The sequence below is a fragment of the Myxine glutinosa genome, chromosome 5 (genome assembly GCF_964187855.1).
Source record: "Myxine glutinosa chromosome 5, kmMyxGlut1.1, whole genome shotgun sequence".
Classification (NCBI taxonomy): Eukaryota; Metazoa; Chordata; class Myxini; order Myxiniformes; family Myxinidae; genus Myxine; species Myxine glutinosa.
The window spans coordinates 34,269,002-34,293,406 of record NC_136265.1 but is presented as its reverse complement, the minus strand read 5'-3'; the positions used below and the strand labels follow the sequence as shown (position 1 = coordinate 34,293,406).

Sequence of the window (24,405 nt, the reverse complement as noted above, 5' to 3'; positions counted from 1 at the left end):
CAAGGCCACCCCAGCAAGTTCAGCCCGAGAGCAGACCGCAAGATGCTGAAAGAAGTCTCGAAGAACCCCAGAATGTCATTACGGGACCTACAGGTAGCTCTTGCCACTGTTGATGTCAAAGTGCACGAGTCTACCATTAGAAAGAGGCTGCACAAATTTGATCTACATGGGAGGTGTGCCAGGAGGAAACCTTTGCTGTCCAGAAAGAACATCAGGGCAAGACAAAAGTTTGCCAATGAACACCTCGGCAAAGACCAGCACTTCTGGAACATCTGGAACAATGTGCTCTGGACAGATGAGTCAAAGGTAGAGCTATTTGGCCACAGTACCAGAAGACATGTTTGGCGAAAACCAAAGATAGCATTTGACCACAAGAACCTGATAGTGGGGCAGATTTGTGTAAATATCCATAAGGATTGTGGGTTTTGTGGTAAAAGCACCAAAATTGGCATATATGATGTTAAGGACCTACTAATTGATTTTAGATATAGGATATAGGATATTAGATATACCAAGCAGGATTTTTTCCGACAAGCCCATAAAGTGGAAAAATCCAAAATGGCCGCCGGCTGATTCGAAATATCTGTTAATTGTCATATCTTTATGAATAGTCAACGCAGAAACCTGAATGAAGTGTCTTTTTGTATGTTTCTGTACATGAATCCAATGGAACCATTATTTGCTTTGAAAAATGCATATAAATCAATATAATGGTCAATTTCAGGTTGAAATTCAAGATCGCCACCATTCGATTTGTCGATATCTAGCAAATGTCATATTATACACAGTAATTCATATCACACCATGGATGAAGTGTATTTTATATATTAGACAGTATACATATTTCAGCCACAGTCGCACCATCAATAAAAAAAACAATAACATGGTTGTGATTTGTGTCATGCGGCACCCATACCGAGTGTCATATCTTCCCCAAAATATGTGTATCGTATGAATATGTCTTTCCAAACAGGAGGAATACAATGATACCCTCACCTCATTGCATCATCGTTTGGCTTAGATTGTCCATCGTGCCTTGCAGGATCATGTAGTAATTAGGTGTGGGAAAACGAAATATGTTTTTGTCGTTGTAGGTGACTGAACAGAAGTGACTGAAATCATGTCGACACGCAAGAAGTGCAAGCTTGTACATAGAGAGACATTAAGATCACCTGCGGCCACAAATTAACCTATTGACTGGAGTCTTTGTGCTTTATGCCAGGAACGTTCAGACAAACCATTGAACTGTCCAGCCAAATCAAAACGTCCCGACGTCGGTGCTGGATATCATACTCTCGGTGATAACTTGAACAGTTTTCTCAATTTGGACAGCCAGCCATTACCTATCGACATAAGTAGGCTTGATGAAGGAGACGGTATTGGACACACACTGGCACGCAATCATGCCCAATGGCATGCATCATGCCGCTTGAAGTGCTGTGCCAGTCGTCTCGCCAGAGTTGAACTAGCTTCACTTCCAACTGCATGTACCAATACCCCTGGAGAAATACCATACATGTTAAGGCAGGCTGAACACAGAGATTCTCCAGAAGATTCAAAATGCTTCTTCTGTGATGAATCTGGAACGGAGATGGCGCCTCTGCATGAAGCGATGACACCAAAACTAACACATAGGGTTAGGCAATGTGCACTAAAAATACAGGATCAAAGGTTGATTGCGAAAATCAGTCCTCGTGACCTTGTGGCCCAGGAAGCGAAGTACCACTCAAATTGCCTTGTCAAATTATACAATGCCAGCAGCAGGAAAACAGAAGATGATGTAAAGGAGAATATCGACCTAACATCTCATGGTATAGCATTAGTGGAACTTATGGGATACATAGAGGACACGAAACTCGGCAACAAGGCCATTGCACCAGTCTTCAAATTGACGGACCTTTTACAGCTATACACTGACTGACTGGTAGAGCTGGGTGTTGAGATAAGTGGGCGTATTCATTCCACTGATTTGAAAACTCGAATACTCGCAAACATGCCTGGGCTTCGTGCATACAAACAAGGTCGTGATGTCATGCTCAGTTTCGATGACGATGTAGGGCATGCATTACGGGATGCATGCTTTGATGATGGTGATGATGAAGCTATTTGCTTGGCGAAGGCGGCCCACATAATCCGGCGAGATATGCTTGGAATGACCGCACAATTTGATGGTTCCTTCCCACAGGGTTGTCAAGAAGACGCTGTGCCTAAGTCGCTTGTTGCTTTAGTTAGCATGACTATGGATGGACCAAATATCAAGAAGAAAGACACAGATGAAGTAAGACAAGCAACACTGAGTATTGCTCAATTACTGCAATACAACAGCTCTGGGAGAAGACGCGAAGGGTCCACTGGTCCATACCACATTAAAAGCAGAGAGACGCCACTACCCATATATCTTGGCATGATGATTCATGGATATACACGTAAACGGGAACTTGTTGATATCTTGTACCACTTAGGCTTATCAGTATCGTATGATAGAGTTCTTAACATATCCATGGACACGGCTATTTTGGCAGCTCAACAGTATGAATCCGAAGGGGTTGTTTGTCCCCTCATCCTGCGAAATAATCTGTTCACCACAGCTGCTGTTGATAACCTGGACCACAACCCGAGCTCAACCACTGCCCATGGTGCTTTCCATGGCACAGGCATATCGCTCTTCCAAAACAGAATAACAGAGTCGGACGGAATAATACGTCACAAGTCAGAACTGCAACCGTATCTTTCTATCAAGCAAATACCACCACTCCCTGATTCGTACACAATGCTGACCCCCATCACAGCAAAAAAGGATCCGATGATCCCTCCGATTGAGGGTACACTCAAGTGTGATGGTCAACTTGTTAAAGCTGCCATGGAAGAGGAGAAGTGGCAGTGCAACATGCATCGGCTCATCAATGAAGAGGTACAGAGTATTCATGATCCAATCAGCTGGGCTGCCTTCCATTCCATTACACAGCAATCACGTGACTTTGATGTCACTATCGGATCTCTTCTTCCACTGTTCCCAGATGACTCAAAATCTGTGGCAATGATTCGCCATTCAATGGATGTCATACAACGAGCGGTCCATCTTCTGAATCCCGGACAGGTGCCTGTGTTGACAGTAGACCAACCACTCTTTGCAATTGCTAAGTCGATCCAGTGGAACTGGCCCGAGGAGTATGGGGAAGAGAAGTTTGTCATTCTACTAGGTGGCTTACATATCGAAATGGCTGCCTTGACGACGCTTGGAGACTTGCTCGATGGCAGTGGATGGACACACGCTCTAGCCCAAGCAGACGTTGCTACATCAGGAACTGCTGAATCATTCCTGAAGACGTCACATGTCACACGGACGAGACATGCACACCAAGTTACCGCCAGTGCATTGTCAATACTGTTGCATAAGGCCTACGATGTGTACAGCTGCGAAGAGAGTGAACCCATACCATTTGAAGAATGGTGCATGAAGCGAGTTGAAGCCTCTCCACAATTCCAGTTCTGGTTTATCGTCATGCAACTTGAGCTCCTAGTCTTGGTGTATGTACGGTCTCTTCGTGATTCCAACTTCTCGCTTTATGTTGCTGTCCTTACAGCACTTGCACCCTGGTTCTTCGCCTTGGACCACACGCACTACTCTAGGTGGGTGCCGATTCACATTCGCGACATGATGACCTTGCATGAACGACATCCTGGTGTAGCTAGCCAGTTTGCTCAAGGAGGCTTCGTGGTGCACAAAACGAAGCGTCCATTCTCTGCCTTAGCTATCGATCATGCACACGAACAAAATAACAAGGTCGTGAAAGGAGATGGTGGAGCAGTCGGGTTGCTGCAAAACCCAAAAGCCTTACTCCGTTGGATGGTGGCGGGACCAGAACTAGCAAGGGTCATTGAGGAGTTTGAGGTCAATTGTCTGGATCTAGGTCCTAGGAAAACTGATAAGACCACTCTCAGGCACCACGAGCATACTGCTTTGGCACAAGTCGCATTTGCTAAGGAGACTGCTGCTCTTGTTCGAGTAATAGAAGACATGTTATTTGTTTTGTGTGTCTGTTTGTCTTTCTGTGTGATTAATGTTCGCTCTTTCACGAGCCTCGATCTTGTATACAAAAAAAAAAAAATAAAAAAAAAAAAAAAAAATAGAAGACATGGGAAATCCATTCATGGAAGAGAGTGATGACCTCCTGGTACTTGACAGCCGAGATGTTGCTGATCCAGCTGTTGTCCAAACTGTGCGTGCGATAGAGAAGACAGGCCAGGAACAGTATGACAAGTACATGACTGAGCGAGTGATGGAGCGAATTACACCAGTATCTGATCCCATATGTAAAAATCAGATGCCTTTGTTCAGCCGACCACCATGTCGAGTTCCGTCCAAAGCGAAACAGATCGTGACATCACTCAAGAGTGACTGTGCATTGTTTTCCAGACTGTACATTGCCTGTCAAACCCGTGACGGAGACTTGGACAATTTCTTCCAGCATGAGAATCATGCCTACCCTCCGTCATTGTCGCAGCTGGGCAAACTAAGGTTTGGGTCGAAGTCTGATCTTGTTGAATGCCTGGAAAGGTGCTGCACATCATGTGGGGATGCTCCATTAGTTGATGTCATCATATTGGATGGTGCTGCAATCATCAACATGCTCAGGCCCATTGGCATCAAAACGTTCCAAGAATATGCTACACAGGTATTTCTGCCTTATGTCAAAGCACAGCTGCGCAACGTGATGAGAATTGACATAATTTGGGATGTGTACCTGGAAGAGAGTCTGAAGACCACTGCGAGAGAGAATCGAGGAAAAGGTGTTCGGCGGCGTGTTGCACCATCCAACATGATCCCAGGAAATTGGCAAGAGTTCTTGAGATTGGCAGACAACAAGACAGAACTATTCGACTTCTTGGCACACCAGGTAAGCTTTCAGTATTTCACTGGCTTTAAAAAAAACCATATACATGTAGAATCGATTGTAAACTACACAATATCAATGACATGAAATTTAATCTAGCTTCTTTTCTTTGCCAATTTAGGTTGTAGAACATCTTTCTGCGGAAAAGGATGTGTATACAACATGCGGTCAGAATGTGCTCTGCACGAGAGTTCACCAGGACATCTCAGCTCTAGCACCATGTACGCATGAGGAGGCAGACACACGGATGCTCCTTCATACAGTTGATGCAGCAAGGAGAGGGTATCGCCGAATCATGTTGCGTACTGTGGATACAGACGTGCTCGTCCTGGCAGTGTCTACTGTGGCACGCCTTGAAAACACTGAAATTTGGGTTGCTTTTGGCACTGGAAAGCACCTGAGGTACATTCCTGCCCACGATATCGCCACTGAGTTTGGTAGTGAGAAGGCACGTGCACTTCCTATGTTTCACGCCTTCACTGGTTGTGATACGGTGTCGTCATTCGCTGGTCGGGGAAAAAAGACTGCGTTCGACACATGGAAGTCCTTCACTGAAGTGACACCAGTATTCTCTACCTTGCTAACGGACCCGACGTCGCTCAATGATTGCATGTCTGTGCTCGAGAAGTATGTCGTCCTGTTGTACGACCGCACATGCACAGAATCTAACGTTGATTCAGCTAGGAAACACATCTTCACTACAAAAGCGAGGTCCATCGACACCATACCACCCACCAGAGGAGCACTGTTACAGCACACAAAACGGGCAGTATACCAAGGTGGACTTGTGTGGGGACAGGCACTTGTCCGTTGTCCAGTACTTCCATCACCAGAGACATGTGGTTGGCAGAAGAGTGCCACACAGGGTTGGCAACCATTATGGACGGTATTACCAGAGGCAGTGGCATCTTGTTCCGAGTTGCTCAGGTGTGGGTGCCAGAAAGGTTGTAGGGGACTATGCAAGTGTGTTAGAGCTGCTCTTAAATGTACATCACTCTGTCGTTGCAGTGGTAATTGTGACCACAATGAGAGCAACTAATAGTTGTTTCAATGTAACATAAACATCCACACTCGAGAAAAACCATACACATTTTCGCACTGAGGGAAATGTTTCAGCCAGAGTGTACTTATTAAGTACTACTTAAGATCTAAACCCAATGTCCAACATGTCATAATCAACACAGAAGTGTGAATATGTTTAAGGCTCGACGCTGGGTAAATATTCTATAAATGAACCAGCAGAAACTTGAAAAGTGCAAAATTCATGGTGTTGTTCAAAGTAATCGGCAACAATGTAATGATGTATGGTATGGGAAGTGTTATTTCATGTATAATGCATAGAGTATATATGCATTGGATACAAATGTGTAGATCTATATAATATGTCACTTCGTTTGTGTGGTATTTTTTCCTCCATCTTAATATGATTTAGAATTTGCAACTCGTAGTATAAATGATAAAGTAAAGTCGACTGTTTATGTATCTGGTCGATATCATAGAACTTGGCATTGCCATTGGTCACTATGAATTCAGCTTTTCTTAATTAGTGGTGCCATTTTGTCTGACATATGTGAATAAATCTACAACATACTTCATCCATGGTGTGATATGAATTACTGTGTATAATATGACATTTGCTAGATATCGACAAATCGAATGGTTGCGATCTGGAATTTCAACCTGAAATTGACCATTATATTGATTTATATGCATTTTTCAAAGCAAATAATGGTTCCATTGGATTCGTCATGTACAGAAACATACAAAAAGACACTTCATTCAGGTTTCTGCGTTGACTATTCATAAAGATATGACAATTAACAGATATTTCGAATCGGCCGGCGGCCATTTTGGATTTTTCCACTTTATGGGCTTGTCGGAAAAAATCCTGCTTGGTACTATATCTAAAATTAATTAGTAGGTCCTTAACATCATATATGCCAATTTTGGTGCTTTTACCACAAAACCCACAATCATTTCACAAATCTGCCCCACTATGATACCAACTGTAAAGCATGGTGGTGGAAATATTATGGTTTGGGGCAGCTTTGCTGCATCAGGGCCTGGGCAGCTCACCATCATAGAATCCACGATGTATTCTTCACTGTACCAGAGGGTGCTTGGGGATAATGTGAGGCCATCTGTCGGAAAGTTGAAGCTCAACCGAAGGTGAACCTTGCAACATGATAATGACCCTAAACATACCAGTAAATCCACCAAGGAATGGCTGAAAAGAAAGAAATGGAGGGTTCTGGAATGGCCAAGTCAAAGCCCGGATCTAAATCCCATCGAGATGTTGTGGGGGGATTTGAAACGAGTTGTGCATGCAAGAAACCCCTCAAACATCACACAGCTGAAAGAATTCTGCATGGAGTGGGCAAAAATTTCTCCCAGTCGATGTCAGAGACTGGTAGACAGTTGTAAGAAACGCCTACTTGAGGTTGTTTCTGCCCAGGGGGCAATACCACCTATTAGAGCCAAGGGTGTACTTACTTTTTCCACAGAAGGAAATGGCATCTCTGTTAATTTTTCGTTGAATAAATTATTGCAAAGTCAATTTTTCATTGTTTTTTGTTCAATTAGATCACCTTTATCTATAGATACAGTTTAAATGAAGATCAAATATTGATATGTCCACATATGTTAAAAAGATTTTTAAAAACATTTCATGGGGTGTACTTACTTTTTCCACATGTGAAATTTGCATTTATGTTTATTTAAATTATACAATGGACTACAAAATGTAAATGTTTCATGATATTTGTTATATTATATCACCGTTATCTATCAATATTGTTGAAATGAAGATCAAATAGCTGTATGTTGAAATATGTTGAAAAAGTCAAAACTTTACATGGGGTGTACTTACTTTTTCACGAGACTGTATGTCGAAGAGGCAGACTTCACTGCTCCATTTACAAATTTGATCAATTGTATCTCCTTGTTGTTTCTAATTAAATCATGGGCTGGCAGGATGGCCAAGACTCTAGAAATATGCACTCTCGCCTCTGAGCCATCTAGCCTGGGTTTAAATCTCAGCCCAGCTATAAACTGTCATCGTGGTGTTGCGCAGGCAGGGTGAGGCTTCAATGTGTGTGCTGTCACTCGAATGGACGCCAAATGGGGAGCCCTGTCTGCCAGCATTAGTTGGTGGACGTTAAAGATCCCACATTAACAAATTCCAAATCCTTGCCCTATCCGACAGAAGGTGTTGCAACAGCGGCAAAGCTGCACCCTCAGCCAATGATGCTACCCGTTGTAAACATATCATTGTAAACCGTTTGTGCGTCCATCACAGTTCACACAAAGTCCCCAACATGTTGCATATCTAATTTTGTATTACATGTCGAACAGCTGCCTATCCTGTCCATTGTTATGTTCTGTTCTCGCTTGTTCATTATCGTTCTCCACCCTCCCTTCCTCAAATACATCCATACGTTTTCTTAAATACAGACTTGGCATTTAATATGCAATATATATTTTTTCTTGACTTGGGTTTACTTTCTTAACTCAGTATATCAATCCAGTGAGTTTCTTTTACACTTTGGTGATTTATTTGTTAAAAGAACCATGTCACTGATTGTCTGTCGCAGCAAGAAGTCAACAACAGGATTATATCACAGGTGGCATGGCAAAATGTACGGACAGGTGCATTTGATGATTGGCTTCACAGTCGGGTACACAAGGGTTGTTGCGTTCTGTATTAGGTGAAAACAACTGCTGCACGTCTCCAAAGGTTATTGCCGCTTCCTCTGGAGATGGTCCGTCAACTCGACAATGCTGTTTGTCATGGAGTGGTGGCTTTACGAAATTACGGCATGAAACAGCGTGCTATTTCTTGGCAGTATGGCATCACTCAAGGTCAGGTGTCAAATATCCTGAAACGAAATGCTCAGAGGGCTGTCCCTACTCCAATACCGAGGCCAGGACGTTCCCGCAGAACCACAAGGAGGGATGATTGCCAGCTGCACCGGTTAGTCCGCAATGGCCGTACCAAGTCAGCTAATCGGCTTGGGGCTGAGTGGCAGCAACTGGCAAATGTGCCTGTATCCAGAAGGCTATTCAACCAATGACTGGTTCAAGCAGGCTATCGTGCCAGGCGTCCCCTGAGAAAGCCACGCCTGATCAGACAACACCGCCAGCGCCGATTGCAGTGGGCCAGAGAGCACCGTCAAATGGCAGCCAGGACACTGGAATCACGTAATCTTCAGTGACGAGTCTAGATTTCTGGCCCATCGTCAATGCCGCGTCCGAGTGCGCAGACAAGTGCATGAAGCCGACAACAAAGATTGTATAGTGCCAAGAGTCCAAGCTGGAGGTGGTGGGGTGACCGTTTGGGCTGCTTTTCATGCAGGCGGCAAAACTGACCTGGTTGTTCGGAATGGAAACCTGAACCAGTTCAAGTACAGGGCCATTCTGGAAGAAACATTGCTTCCATTTGCTCATGCAGCCTTTCGAGGAAACTTTGTCTTCCAAGATGACAATGCATGGCCTCGTCATGCTCGCATGATCCAACACTTTCTTGCTGACCGTGGTGTAGAGCATATGGAGTGGCCTGCCATGTCCCCGGATATGAATCCGATAGAGAACTTGTGGGCAGAATTAACGCGTCAAATCGACCACTTGGACCAGCAGACTGAGACTTGGCATTTAATATGGAATATTTTTTTGTGGGGGTGAACTTACTTTTCAAGTTGACTTAGAACCAAAAGTTCATTGGAATTATGTTGAAATTATTCAAGATTTTGTTGATATGACCTTTAAAAGAAACAAAAACCACATTTGACATTTCGAAGCAAATAAATTGATCCTTGAAAGTGATGTGAACTGATATTGAACTCAATTCACGGACAGTACTGTGTTAAACTTCTGTACGTTTTCCAGAAGTATTTCTTTATTTTGCACATTAGCCAAATTATTTTTTAACAAAAACAAAAGTTAAATTACAACTGGGATTACGGACAGTAAAATTACAGTTCAGTACGTCGTGTAACCCCCACGAGCATTCAGGAGAGCACGTACACGTTGAGGCATGCTGTTCACGAGATTTGCCAAGGTTTGGACAGGAATCGCTTGCCATGCAGTGACAATACCCTGCTGCAATTCACGCACAGAGGTCGGCTGCTGGTCCAAGTTGTCGATTTGACGCGTTAATTCTGCCCACAAGTTGTCTATCGGATTCATATCCGGGGACATGGCAGGCCACTCCATATGCTCTACACCATGGTCAGCAAGAAAGTGTTGGATCATGCGAGCACGATGAGGCCATGCATTGTCATCTTGGAAAACAAAGTTTCCTCGAAAGGCTACACGAGCAAATGGAAGCAATGTTTCTTCCAGAATGGCCCTGTACTTGAACTGGTTCAGGTTTCCATTCAGAACAACCAGGTCAGTTTTGCCCCCTGCATGAAAAGCAGCCCAAATGGTCACCCCACCACCTCCAGCTTGGACCCATGGCACTATAGAATCTTCGTTGTAGGCTTCATGCACTTGTCTGTGCACTCGGACATGACCATCTTGACGATGCACCAGAAATCAAGACACGTCACTGAAGATCACGTGATTCCAGTGTCCTGGCTGCCATTGACGGAGCTCTCTGGCCCACTGCAATCGGCGCTGGTGGTGTTGTCTTGTCAGGCATGGCTTTCTCAGGGGACGCCTGGCACGATAGCCTGCTTGAACCAGTCGTTGGTTGACTGGCCTTCTGGATACAGGCACATTTGTCAATTGCTGCCACTCAGCCCTAAGCCGATTAGCTGACTTGGTACGGCCATTGCGGACTAACCGGTGCAGCTGGCGATCATCCCTCCTTGTGGTTCTGCGGGGATGTCCTGGCCTCGATATTGGAGGAGGGACACCCCTCTGAGCATTTCGTTTCGGGACCTTTGACACCTGACCTTGAGTGATGCCATACTGCCGAGCAATAGCACACTGTTTCATGCCGCAATTTCGTAAAGCCACCACTCCATGACAAACAGCATTGTTGAGTTGACGGACCATCTCCAGAGGAAGCGGCAATAACCTTTGTAGACGTGCAGCAGTTGTTTTCCACTAATACAGAACGCAACAACCCTTATATACCCGATTGTGAAGCCAATCGTCAAATGTACCTGTCGGTACATTTTGTCACGCCACCTGTGATATAATCCTGTTATTGACTTCTTGCTGCGACGGACAATCAGTGACATGGTTCTTTTAACAAAGAAATCAGCGAAGCGTAAAAGAAACTCACCAGATTGATATTCTGAGTTCAGAAAGGAAACCCAAGTCAAGAAAAAAAAAATATTCCATGTTAAATGCCAAGTCTGTATAATGAACGGACAGCCGGACGGACGTATGGACAACCCAAAAACAGAATGCCTCCAGCGACAAGGTCGCCGGAGGCATAAATACATTGGTGTGCGTTTTTCCAGAGGTATTACAGATAATCCGTAAGAGCAGGTAGCTCAGCAAGTACCCACCTGACTCACGGAAGTCATCTGTCCAATCTGGCCAAGCTGATTGATCTGCCCTGGGTGGCCAAGAGGTGGTGTAGATCGCTGCGGCATTCCCGCTGCATGCACAAGTACAACCAGACAAAGGAGGATCAATGCAAATCCATTTGGAAAGTACCAGCTCTGAGACCCACTTTAAAAGACATTCCCAAACAAATAAATACCAATTTACGATCACTTTGCTCTTGAGAATTGACTTCCATACAATACAGGTGGGCCTACAATGCTCTGCAATGGTCAATTTACAAACAGTGATTTTACCTGTTACCACTTTTGCACGATTCTTGCGAAATGTTATGTTAAACAGCCAATCATGTGAAATGTCCAAATGGTGCATCACAGTCAGGATCTTCCATTTATTCTGAGAAATTCCCCGAATTTGCAATTGCGGCTGAACGATGGGTTGGTTTGTTCGTATCCTTTTTCATGGAGGCACGGTTTGCAAAAAATTAAATGACGATTTCACCTTATGATTCTTAATTTATTTTTTGGTGCTTTAAATAATGCAGTTTGTTATCAGCAGTGTTACGTAAAATGAGCTAGATTGCTAGGAGAATACAGTTGCTGTTGTTGTATAGCCTCAAACAGTTCTCTCGAACAAGCCTGCAGCACGGCAGAGGCAGTTGATCGATCGAGCAGGAGCGACCCAGAGATCCCCCACATCCAGGAAGGGATACTCTTGGCTTCACAAAGTCAGGGCCACGACAGAGTTAGAGTTAGAGAGAGAGTTAGAGAGAGAGTGAGAGTGAGAGTGAGAGTGAGAGAGAGAGAGAGAGAGAGAAGAGGGAAAGGGCCGGCCCATGGGGACTGATCGGCACTCTGACCATGACCGCGCACTTTGGCCTCCAACTTGCGTTGAGGGGTACAACCACCACAAAGAGGCATCCCCGATAGTTGTGGAAAATACAGTTGTAGACTCAGGTGGCATTAAAAAGTTCAGAACAATCAAGTTGAACAACTGTGATACGATGTGGTATTCATATCTACAGCAGCAGCAGTAGAAGCACCAACAGGCAAACAACTCTCCCTTCTTTAAGTAGCAGTTTCCTACTTCCAATACAGTGTATCCAATTGTTGTTGGTGTTGTTATAACTTGTGAATTAATTTCACAAGTTATAACAACCTCACTACTTTACAAATGACATCAAAATAACCAGAAAATGGAGTGCAGGTAATGGAGTAATTAATCCATTGCCACCACTTGAATATATTGTTACATGCCTGGAAAATGTGGACGGAGGGAGACATGCGTGGGCACACAAAAAGGAAGGAGGAATGAGAATGGGAAATATTGAAAACAAAGAGATAGGATGAAGTTGGTTGTAACGTGCAACAGTGACTTCGGAAGTAGCGAAAAAAAACAGCCTGTCCGTGCCACACGATAAACCTGTTTACATGTCTTGGTGACATCCCATTTGAGTACAATTTGCATGCCAGCGTGGGTCGAGCCGCATGCCCCACCGGGGCAGGTAAGATCCCGATATCTCATCAACCCCCGACAACACCTTCACCCTCACCATTGCCTCATTTTGTTATCTGTTCTTTGCTTAGTTCTTTTTTGCATCCCATCTTCACTTCCCTCTTCCCTTTGAATGCAAACCATGTTTGTGGCAATAAGTGAGTGTGTGTGCAAGTGTATATGTGCATGTCTGTTTCTCTTAAAAGGGCCCATCGGAAGTTAGGCCCTCATGGGGATACAAATCTGTGCATTTAATAATTAATTATAGGTGCTGTCGTACCATTATTTATCGTTACCTCCACCGCAAAAGGTGGGGAAGAATATCCACCAGCAGTAACATCTAGCCAATCACTGACCACTCGGCTGAGTGAAGCATGCCCATTCATGCAAGCCGCTCAAGCGAAACTTGTACAAAAGTTTCAGTCCATCTAAATCAATAGCAAGCTTTCTCACATCAAAAGCAACGACAACCTATTATGAAAATTTCTCATTCTCATAATTCTCATTCTCATAAATCTCAAAAGCAACGACAACCTATTATGAAAATTTCTCATTCTCATCATTTACGAATTGGAGCAGAAGCTCCTCCCCCAAGTGAACTGATCAACTACTACAAGACATTCAGTCGAGATCAGACCCCATTACTGTGCACTATTAAGCAAGTGCCACACCAGCTATTGCTGCATGTAGCCTGACCAACAGGAAATGCCTGCCACACATTAACTAATAGACACGAGCTCAGCTCTGCAACGCACGTGCCGAATAGGTGGAGCCTGTGCAACTGTTTAGCCAGAAGAGCCTTTTTAAAATTTAAATTGATCCTGGTTGCTCCCTGAACTGGTTTGTGTACCACAGCCAGATTAATTAATATGAACCTTTTCTAGAGCATTACTTGGTTCATCTGAAGAACACAAGGGTAGAACAGCATGCACTCAAGATTTTTAGAATGTCCCTTATTTTCTATCGTCTGGCATTTTCCACAACCCGTGGAATGTCCCTTCTTGTATATAGTTTGCCATATGGCAACATACCATATAAAGGGGCTTTTTCTATGTCCCTGGCATTTTTATCCAAGATATATATTACATTTTTCCACCCGTCCACCACCCACCTTGAACCTTCGTAATACAAAGGCCCAACTTGTTTAGATTATGTCATCATACGTCCATGGTGAGGGAATCAAAACTGGAAAAAGTCTGGCACAATAGTCAGAGAGGTAATCTTTAATTGTTTTTTTTTTTCAGATATACACAAATTTCTTTTTTTGTCGGTACAACATCAAGGCTCATGGAAGAGCGATTTAAGAAAGGGTAAAAAGGCAAAAAACTAAGTGGGACCGTGAGGCAGCTATTGGACCCAATTGGCAAGGGAATGAACAAATGGAAAAAAGAGGAGAGAAGAGTTGAGGGAGCACAGTAGCCTGCAAATAAGAGGGTTCAGTTAGGTCATGCCAGTTGAAGCAAAATAAGATAGTGGATAGGGATGGAAGATGAGATGAGATGGTGGAGAATCTCCTGCTTGAAGCCCTGGAGGGAAGAATGGTATTGAACAGCCTTTGAAAAGTTTTGGGGTTTTTCTCGAGAGGAAAAGTGAGATTCAACAGTTTGTGGGTGTTTCATCCATTTCAGAAAATTATTCAAAGGCACAATCTAAAACATGGGCTTGCCTGATGAGTCTGTTCATAGTCAAGTATCGAGTTCTTACCTTGAGGGTTAGGGAGTCTGCTGATTAGCTGGGGTTGACATGAAGGCGTCCCAGCCGACGTGGGATGCATCATTCCTGAATCAGCCAATGGTCCATCTGATTGAGTCAAAAAATACCCAGCACTCAGTGCAAGCTTGAAAGAACCAAAAGCTTATGATTGCTTCAAACGAAATAGCCATTGTTAAAAATAAATTATTATTAACCAGAACAGCACTCTTCAACGTCGTCAGATATGCCTCTGCCGACATTATTACATCATTGTACATACTTGTAACAAGTTTGATTTAAATCCATTCAGTTGTTCTCAAGTGTCACATTTTTACCTGACATGACCTTTGACCTTTGATGCTAATATCAAATCAGTTCATCTTTGCATCATAATATAAACTGTTACGTCTATGGGGAGTAGATGAAAGAATACCGGAGAGATAGGATAGTATAATTAATAGCATTGACCGTGTGACGTATAGGAGAATTTCCATGTAATAAGTAGGGAGACTGTAGCTTAAGGTTGTTTAATTGTAGATCATATGAGGGGTGATGCGGTGCTAGTTACCTGTAGGGTTTAAGGATAATTTTCCCCAGTGCGTGCCTTCCCTCTGTAATTTTCCCTTTACATTTTGCTGAAACAACGTCTTTAAACTACAACAACCGCCAGCAAAAAGTCAGGAAGGACATCATCGGACTAGGCCCCACCCCCATGGATCTAAAAAGGAAAAGCCCCCGACCAACGACCCGATTGGCTCTCGATGAGAAAAAGAAGAAGAGGGCCTTTTTGCTGTGGGTTTTGGACAAGAAGGCTGTGCCATCTTATCGATCTCATGCTGGTTGGGTTAATGGGTTGGTGTGCATTTTTGCAGAGGGAGGAGCTCTTGGCTGTGTTGGTTGTGGTTGAGGAGGTTCTGGCAACTGCTGGGCTCGTGGTGAGCTGAAGGCTGCGCTGTTCGCCACAAGGACGAGGAGGTAGAGGAACCTGAAGGAGGCCGTCTTAGCTAATTGCCTGACTCCTGGGCGTTTTCAACGCGTGGGGCTGGTGCCATTTTTGGGCGCTTCAACGCGCGGGTGATACAAGCTTCGTCTCAGCCACCAATCTCCTAAAAGTACATATTAGGACCAAAGCTAAGTGCCGGCCAAGGGGGGATTTTATTTTTATGGTATTACTTTTTCCTGTGTGTCCGTATTTGCGACTGTATGGAGGATCCCTCGAAGTAGAATTTATTTTACCTCAACATTTATTTCGTCCGAATTTATTTTCATTAAATTATTTGGTTATCAATTTATTGTCGTGTTTGCATGTTTTATGGTTTCGGAATAAACCCGTGTGTTCCATTCAGCTAAACGCTTCGCATCTCTTCATTCCCACGCGCGCCAGAAATAACCGCCATTTATTTTGGGAGTCGCTTCGGAGTTAAAGCTGGTTTGGCTGATCTTAATCGCCGGTGATGTGACAATATTTATACCAAGTTTGGTCAAAATCCCATCACTGGTTCACAAGTTAGCTCGGTAACAGAATTTTGAATAACAGGACCTCTGAATTTTGACCTCTTGAACCGTTAATCGAATCAGTTCGTCTTTGTATCATTATGCAGACTAGTTTGACTTCGATACCTCCTGCCACTCAAGTTATCGTGGTAACAAAAACATCATGGATGGACAGACGCACGGATAACCCAAAAACATAATGTCTCTGGCTACTTCGTCAGTGGAGACATAAAATGTTTTTGGAAACTCGGCATGTAGTCAAATAATCAGACTAATGACTGGGTTCATTGACCAATCTATAGACATAAAAAGGTTGTTATAATCATGGGATCTAGTGTGTATCCTCCAACAAAGCTGATTGTTCCAAAGCCTTGGTGGCCATCTTGGGTTATGCAAGAAAGAAAAGGAAAAAAGAGACGTTATAACTGCTGAACTGATTAATCCAAAACTACACAAACATCGACAAATTGTGGCGCTTATTTGTGAGGAAGTATCTCGAAAATTAAATGGTTGACAGGGGCCAAAATGTACTGCTGTTCGACATGAGGAGGTTATCATGCACAACCAGCCTTGGATCTAGATTCTAGATCGACAAAGATGTCCAATTTAACCACATGTTGATTTTATACCTTCAATGTGCATTGTGTCCAAGTTAAAGACAATCCATTTCAATCAACATCATACATTCAAACAGTTTAAACAAGAAAGAGCAATCAGAGATTGCAGATCCTCGCCAGGACGTGTCTTTAAGGCTTTTTTGTTAAAAAAAATATGGCGGCCGAACCACGTGACCAATGACGTCATCATATTTTTTCTCTCCACCAATTTATCCCAAGATGACGCTCAATAAATTTCATCTTGATCGGATGAAGTTTTGTACTTGTTGAATTATGACATCATAATGGAGGCACCTATGACATCATCATTAACATTTTTTATTCCCCATGGAGTGTGCTTTACAATGAGCCATGTCTCAATTTTTTCTATGCAGCACTTTCGGAGATATAGAGGTGCAACGTTTTTCAGTTTTTCCAAGATGGCGCCCGTACCACGTGACCTATGATGTCATAATTATAATTAAAAAATTCTACAGGTGGAGTTGCACCTATGGTGGAAATTTCCTGTCAATCGGACCAACGTTGCAGAGAAAATCATATTTATTCTGTGAGGACAAACAGACAAACAGAGACAGACAAACGGACTCAAATGCAATACCCTCTCCTCTGCCAAGGGTAAAATGAGGTCTCAGACACGCTGCGTTGCGACGCAATGAAATAATGTAAAATGTTCATTCAAAAATCCAAACTGGAAAAAGTGTATTTTTAATCCAAGCAGATTTCCTTTAATCTGAAAAATATGAAAAGGGGTCATCCCCGTCACCAAAAACTTTGAGAACCAGTCTTTACGGATTGTCCATTCATCCAGCCCAGAAACATTCAGAAAAGCATCCTGTGCGTGAGTCATTGAGTGAGTCTACATTGGTTCTCAGATCTACTCTAATGCTTACTATAAATCACAGACTGGTGTTTGTTTGTTGTGTTTGTGTGTGCTACTCCTCTGACAGTTCTGGCCTGTTAACATCCAGACTTGCTACATAGGATCAGCATGACCCCAATTAGTGTATAGGGGTGTTTAAAAAAAAAAACCTTTGCCAGTAGTTTTGGGAGGGGAAGAGGAAGGGGAGATGCAAATTCTCTATGTAAATGTGTATTGTATATCACCACCTATTGGTGGGAGAGGGTATTGCAAGTCCTACCATTTACAGTACATGTTTTTGCTTTTGGTATATTTTTGTTTTTTCCATGTAACGCGTTATTTTTACTTTATTTTCAGGAGTGATTGAGGGAGCTGTCAGTTGCTTATACACCACCCAAATAAAGGTGTGTGTCAGAAGAACGTGTTGCATGCTAAAAACCAAGATCTCCCATGTGGCGGATACTCTGCTTGTCTATATAACCCAGCAAGCCTCTGCATTGTTAAATGTTCTGTCTTGTTAAAATTATTGTGTTCCAATAATTTGCGTAGAGATGCATCCTTTCCTGCCATTTGGGATAGTTATGAACAGACGAGCCAAAAAGTGCGGAAAATCTAGAGCACGCGTGGTAACATTCAGACAATAACCGATTGACCGTTTGCGTCACGGTCCCACGTGGAGGAATTTCGGAGCCGCTCAGACAATAGTTGCCATTTGAGCACTGCTTCAAACCCCATGCATGCAACATCAACTCGATTCCCTACGAGCTGTAGATCACTGTATGGGGTTTGTTTTTTTGGGGGAAAATTTTGTTTCATAAGAATAACACATAACAATTCCACCAAAAAAATCAGTAGAGGCTGCATTTTAAAGACAACTGAAACAGACCTTATATGCGATGTATGAAAGATATAAATAATAAAATTGAGATAAAGGGAAGAGGGGAATTGTGAAGAGAAAAAAGAACAATACAATATATGATCCAGCAGTGAGCAAAAGAAAAACATCCCCATGACAATGCCATGAAAGGCCATTGATAACCTCATTAGCGGCAAAGTGGTTACAAAAGGCAAATGGTTGTTTATAATTGAACGATAGGCAGTTGAGATGCCACACAGGGACTCACTTGGCGGCCTAATGGGCTGGCCTTGCTGCATGCCAGGCTGGACCGTAGGAGTTCCTCCGAGCATCTGCTTCTGGATGCGCGAACGTCGCTTCTCCTCAAGCTCCTTCTGGATCTTGTAGATCTTTTCGGCCAGGAGGTGGTAATATTCCTCCTGTAGACAGAGCAAAAATGATCCAACTACATGTGCCTTTTGATGACACAAACAGCGTGACAAAAAGGGAGCATTCGGCGATGGGAGGGATAGGCTAGAATAATTTTCAAAAGTCATTCAAGCACCACCACCAATCAAAAGTCACTAAAGCACACAAAGCCACTAAAGTACCTCTTCATGGACATAGGAATACATTCAAATGTCTTGAATCAAATGATTAAAATGTCTTTGGATGCAGTGCATACAATTGCGAGCTCGGACGGCCAATGCGGTCAAGTGGATATGTCCTAAACGGTTTAATTAGGGACCTAACTGCAGCAAGGAAGCGAACGAGTAACACCCGCTTGATTGGAAACAAATAAATTACTATAAGCATACAAGAGTAGAAGAAAAAGAATGGCATAAAAGAAAAAGACAAATTCTTCGAGGACCAGGAGATTCATAAAGATCTCTACCACTCAAAGAAAAGCTCGATACTCTTGGTAACTTCGATGCAATCGTTAGCGCAGAATACGCATCATACATAACATACCTCAGGCCTTACGGATACGCAAGATCTAATGAAAACGAACAAAGACTGCTGGAAACGTGGGCCTCTAATGGTATGTGTCCATTGTGATGCTGCGGGTTCTGGGCATTGGCACCAACAAGACTTTGGCATCAGTAGGAGTGATTTACCGAAAGTGCTCCACACCTTGCAGTTACAATCAAGTGAAAAAGTAAGTACACCCCATGTAAAGTTTTGACTTTTTCAACATATTTCAACATACACCTATTTGATTTTCATTTCAACAATATTGATAGATAAAGGTGATATAATACATCAAATATCATGAAACATTTACATTTTGTAGTCCATTGTATATTTTTAAATAAACATAAATGCAAATTTCGCATGTGGAAAAAGTAAGTACACCCTTGGCTTTAATAGGTGGTATTGCCCCCTTTGGCAGAAACAACCTCAAGTAGGCGTTTCTTATAACTGTCTACCAGTCTCTGACATCGACTGGGAGAAATTTTTGCCCACTCCTCCATGCAGAATTCTTTCAGCTGCGCGATGTTTAAGGGGTTTCTTGCATGCACAATGAATGAATGAATGGAATGAATGGGCAATATGGTTTCTTGCATGCACAGCTTGTTTCAAATCCCCCCACAACATTTCGATGGGATTTAGATCCGGGCTTTGACTTGGCCATTCCAGAACCCTCCATTTCTTTCTTTTCAGCCATTCCTTGGTGGATTTACTGGTATGTTTAGGGTCATTGTCATGTTGCAAGGTCCACCTTCGGTTGAGCTTCAACTCTCCGACAGATTGCCTCACATTATCCTCAAGCACCCTCTGGTACAATGAAGAAGTCATAGTGGATTCTATGATGGTGAGCTGCCCAGGCCCTGATGGAGTAAAGCTGCCCCAAACCATAATATTTCCACCACCATGCTTTACAGTTGGTATCAGGTTCTTGTGGTCAAATGCTGTCTTTGCTTTTCGCCAAACATGTCTTCTGGTACTGTGGCCAAATAGCTCTACCTTTGACTCATCTGTCCAGAGCACATTGTTCCAGAAGTGCTGGTCTTTGCCTCGGTGTTCATTGGCAAACTTTAGTCTTGCCCTGATGTTCTTTCTGGACAGCAAAGGTTTCCTCTTGGCACACCTCCCATGTAGATCAAATTTGTGCAGCCTCTTTCTAATGGTAGACTTGTGCACTTTGACATCAACAGTGGCAAGAGCTACCTGCAGATCCCGTGATGACATTCTGGGGTTCTTCGAGACTTCTTTCAGCATCTTGCGGTCTGCTCTCGGGCTGAACTTGCTGGGGCGGCCTGGCCTGAACAAGTTGGCAGTTGTTTGGAATCTTCTCCACTTGTAGATGATCTTCCGGACAGTTGAATGATTGATTTCAAATTGTTTGGAGATATTTTAAATCCCTTCCCAGACTCGTAGGCATCTATAACCTTCTTTCTGAAGGCCTCAGAGAGCTCTTTTGATCTAGGCATGGTGATGCCGCACACTTCAACAACAAAGAGCAAACTAAACTAAATGTCTGAGGTTTAAATAAGACAGGTTCCTCCAAGATCCTCTCTAACGATGTTCTAATCATTTGCACCTGAGCTGGTGCACCTGATTCTAATTTTAGGTATTTGAAGGAGTGATAAATGTAGGGGTGTACTTTTTCCACATGTGAAATTTGCATTTATGTTTATTTAAATTATACAATGGACTGCAAAATGTAAATGTTTCATGATATTTGTTATGTTATATCACCTTTATCTATCAATATTGTTGAAATGAAGATCAAATAGCTGTATGTTGAAATATGTTGAAAAAGTCAAAACTTTACATGGGGTGCACTTACTTTTTCACGTGACTGTATCACAGCGCCAATGGTGACACAGACCCCTGTTCAGTCATCAGTGAAACGAAGCTGAAACCGACAAAACTGCACTCGGCCAAATACTAAAGTCGACCACACATTCATATATTGTGTAAGCAGCTCGTGAGGGCTTCGAACCAAGCTCTTCCTGGTGGTTGCAGATTAAGCATTGGAACTTTTAAAAACATACATTTACACCACAGGCTCCCTTTCGATATTTGGGAAGAAGACTGCTCAAAAGAAAGACTCGATTGAAGCGCATTCCGACAAGGTACTTCCAGTCGTAGAAGCAAAGCGTACTGCCCATTTGAATGACACAAAAGACAGTAAAGGCAAAGAAATGAGCACACCTGAATGTAGCAAAAAAAGCTTAGTACAAAAAATAAATAATTATGCAACATGCTGGGCACATCAGTAATGGAAGGAAATGGGCTGGGATATACAAACCCTAATTAAAGCGGAAAACCTAAAAAGTCTTGTACAACAACAACAACAACAACAACAACAACAACAACAACAACATGCATTTTAAGGCCATTTCCCTGCTGGAGTGGGGGTTAGCCTTGCGGTCCCCATGACAATCTTCTCCATTTTGCCCTATTTTCTGCATCTCTCCTTGCTAACCCCCTTGCCCGCATTTCTTCTTCCACCATCTTTAGCCAAGTCTTCCTCGGTCTTCCCCGTCCTCTACTTCCTTCTACATTCATTTCCATCACTCTTCTCAACCAGTCACTTTCATCCTTCCTCAACACATGACCAAACCATCTCAACCTGTTCCTCTTCACAGCATCAATCACAGGCTCTATTCCCATCATATTTCGCAATTCATCATTTGTCTTCCTCTCTCTCAACGATACTCCGCACATCCACCGAACCATTCGCATTTCCACCCTTTCCAGCTAAAAAGTCTTGTACAATGGAATAAGGAAGACTTTTAGGTCAAGCTGCAAATAAAGAAGCTCAAATTAGAGTCAACAAATGGAGATATGATCACTGATCAGAGAAAGCAAGTTCAACATTGGGTTGACTACCATGTAGAGCTGTGTTCTCATGAGACAGGTGACCCTGGGGCTGCAACGAATGAGCAACATGATCTACCAATCATGGAGGATGTTAAATCATACTGGATAATGACCCCATCGAAGTTGGACAAATTATACAAATTGGGTTCCATTGAAACCAATAACTTGTCACTTGACGAAGTAAACACCCGCTTCGGCAAGGCCGCAACCACCTTCCTCAACCTGACCAAACACGTGTGGAACGATACCAAATTAACACGACTTAAAAGTTAAAATATAGCAGGCTGGCATCCTGAGCACTTTGCTTTATGGCAGCAAAACATGGACAACAAATAGCTGTGAAAGAAACTGAATAGCTCTCATCTCTGTTGCCTACATAGCATTATCAGAATCACGTGGTATGAAAAGGTTCCTCATTCATTGGACTTAAGTAAGGCTGGTTAATGTACACAGAGTGAAGGACCGTCTTTCCCTCACACGTAAAGGATTTATTCAACGGGGAAGTAGCCTGACGCTAAAACGTTCTGTTGGTTGAACCCAAGTTGTGATTCAACGAGCCCCGCACGAGGTAAATGAAGGTTTTCGGTATTGACCAGTGCGACTGGGAGACAGATGCAAAAGGAATAGAACGTTGGAAGCAAATGCTGCGAGAAGGCAGAAAGAGAAGCGAACCAAATTGGCCTTCTCAGATTGTAAATATAAAAACACTGAAATAGTAGCAATTCTGAGCATCTCAAACACTTACAATGTATGCCATTCAAGGATTGGACTGACAAGCGATGCCGATAGATACAACAGGGCTTAAAGAGAGCCACCTACGGTGCGTGTCCATTGTCTCACACAGACAGATGGTTGCTGGTACAAGAACACAAACGGAATGACAGAAAAATAAATAACCAATGACAATTAATCACAATGCAATGAGCCAGCAGGGGAATCTGTGAAACAAACGGAAGGAAAGAAATCAAGTTGGTTTGAAAGGATTAGAAGGGGGAATGGGGTATGAGATAAATGGAGGGGAGGGGCGACGAGACGTCATAGCGCAAGAGCCGAGAGCAAGACCAAGAGCAAGAGCCCAAGAGCAAGAGCCACAGCCTGCCGAAGCGCCGCAGTGGCAATACTGTCTCATAGGTCCAAATTAAAGAGACACGAGGGCACCAACATCGTGCAGTTTGGTGCACGATGCAGGTCCAGGCGAAGGAACCTTGAGGGCAAAATGGTAGATGAAGTGCCTCAATAGGTATAGGCAAAATACCCCTTACACTCTCAGAGCATCATATGAAAACTGTGCAGTAAATTTCAAACTTGTGAAGCGAGAAAGAACCGCCACCCTCTTTGAGCTACGTGCCGGGGTTAGACAAAATAACTAAGTTATCCATGACTCTTCTCCTTTGGAAATAACCAACAGTACCTGCAATACGCATGCACACGCACGTACAAAAACACACAAACACAAACACACACACACATACACCTTTCGTTCTCTCATCCTTCCCTTCCTCTCTCACTCGCTCACTCATTCACTCAATGACCGCCGGCAGATGCCCTTAAATTATCTTTCCAGATGCTTCACCGTTTGTCTCCATACACACAAACTACCAATCAGAGGGTCGGTTCAAGCAACAGCTAATTTAAACTGGCCACAGGAAGCGAACATGCAAATGCATTTTCAAATGCCCGTCCCACCTCCGCATTCAAAAGTAGATGGTGAAAACGTAAGGGATAAATCCATGACTCATTAAAATAAGGTGATTCAATAAAATACCACCTGCTGGCGAATCTTAAAATTACTCTGCTTAAAAGCCCTCAAATTACTTGAAAAACTACTTTAAAGGTATATACATATATAATTATTATATATGTTTTTAAATCAAATTACTTGAAAAAATACTTTGAAAGCCCATGAATGTAATATTTACATCAATAATGGAATTGTCAAAACTAAAGTAATACATGATATCAGTTGCAAAAATTAAAATATATATATATATATATATAAAAAAAATGTATATATATATTTATATAGAAATATATAAATATATATACAGTGGAACCTTGACTTACGAGTGCCCCAACTTACGAGTTTTTCGAGATACGAGCCGTCGCTCCGGCAGTTTATTGCTTTGAGATGCGAGCCGAGATCCGAGTTACGAGCTTTCGCCACCCGGTCACGTGGTTATCTTGCCGTTCAAGTACGTATCTCTGTCGTGTAGCGCTGCATTTTTT

General features: G+C 43.0%; 1 protein-coding gene across 5 annotated transcripts in view; it reads right to left on the bottom strand.

Moving 5' to 3' along the window:
* The window catches only part of CREBBP (CREB binding lysine acetyltransferase), a 239,121-nt gene that overhangs the window by 94,279 nt on the left and 120,437 nt on the right, over positions 1–24,405 (bottom strand). For all 5 annotated transcript variants that reach the window (XM_078777854.1, XM_078777855.1, XM_078777856.1 and 2 more), the window contains 3 exons: positions 18,635–18,785; positions 14,553–14,648; positions 11,357–11,448 (listed from right to left, as the gene is read on the bottom strand). In XM_078777854.1, the coding sequence (XP_078633980.1) occupies positions 11,357–11,448; positions 14,553–14,648; positions 18,635–18,785 (339 nt within the window). The remainder of the gene's footprint in view (positions 1–11,356; positions 11,449–14,552; positions 14,649–18,634; positions 18,786–24,405) is intronic.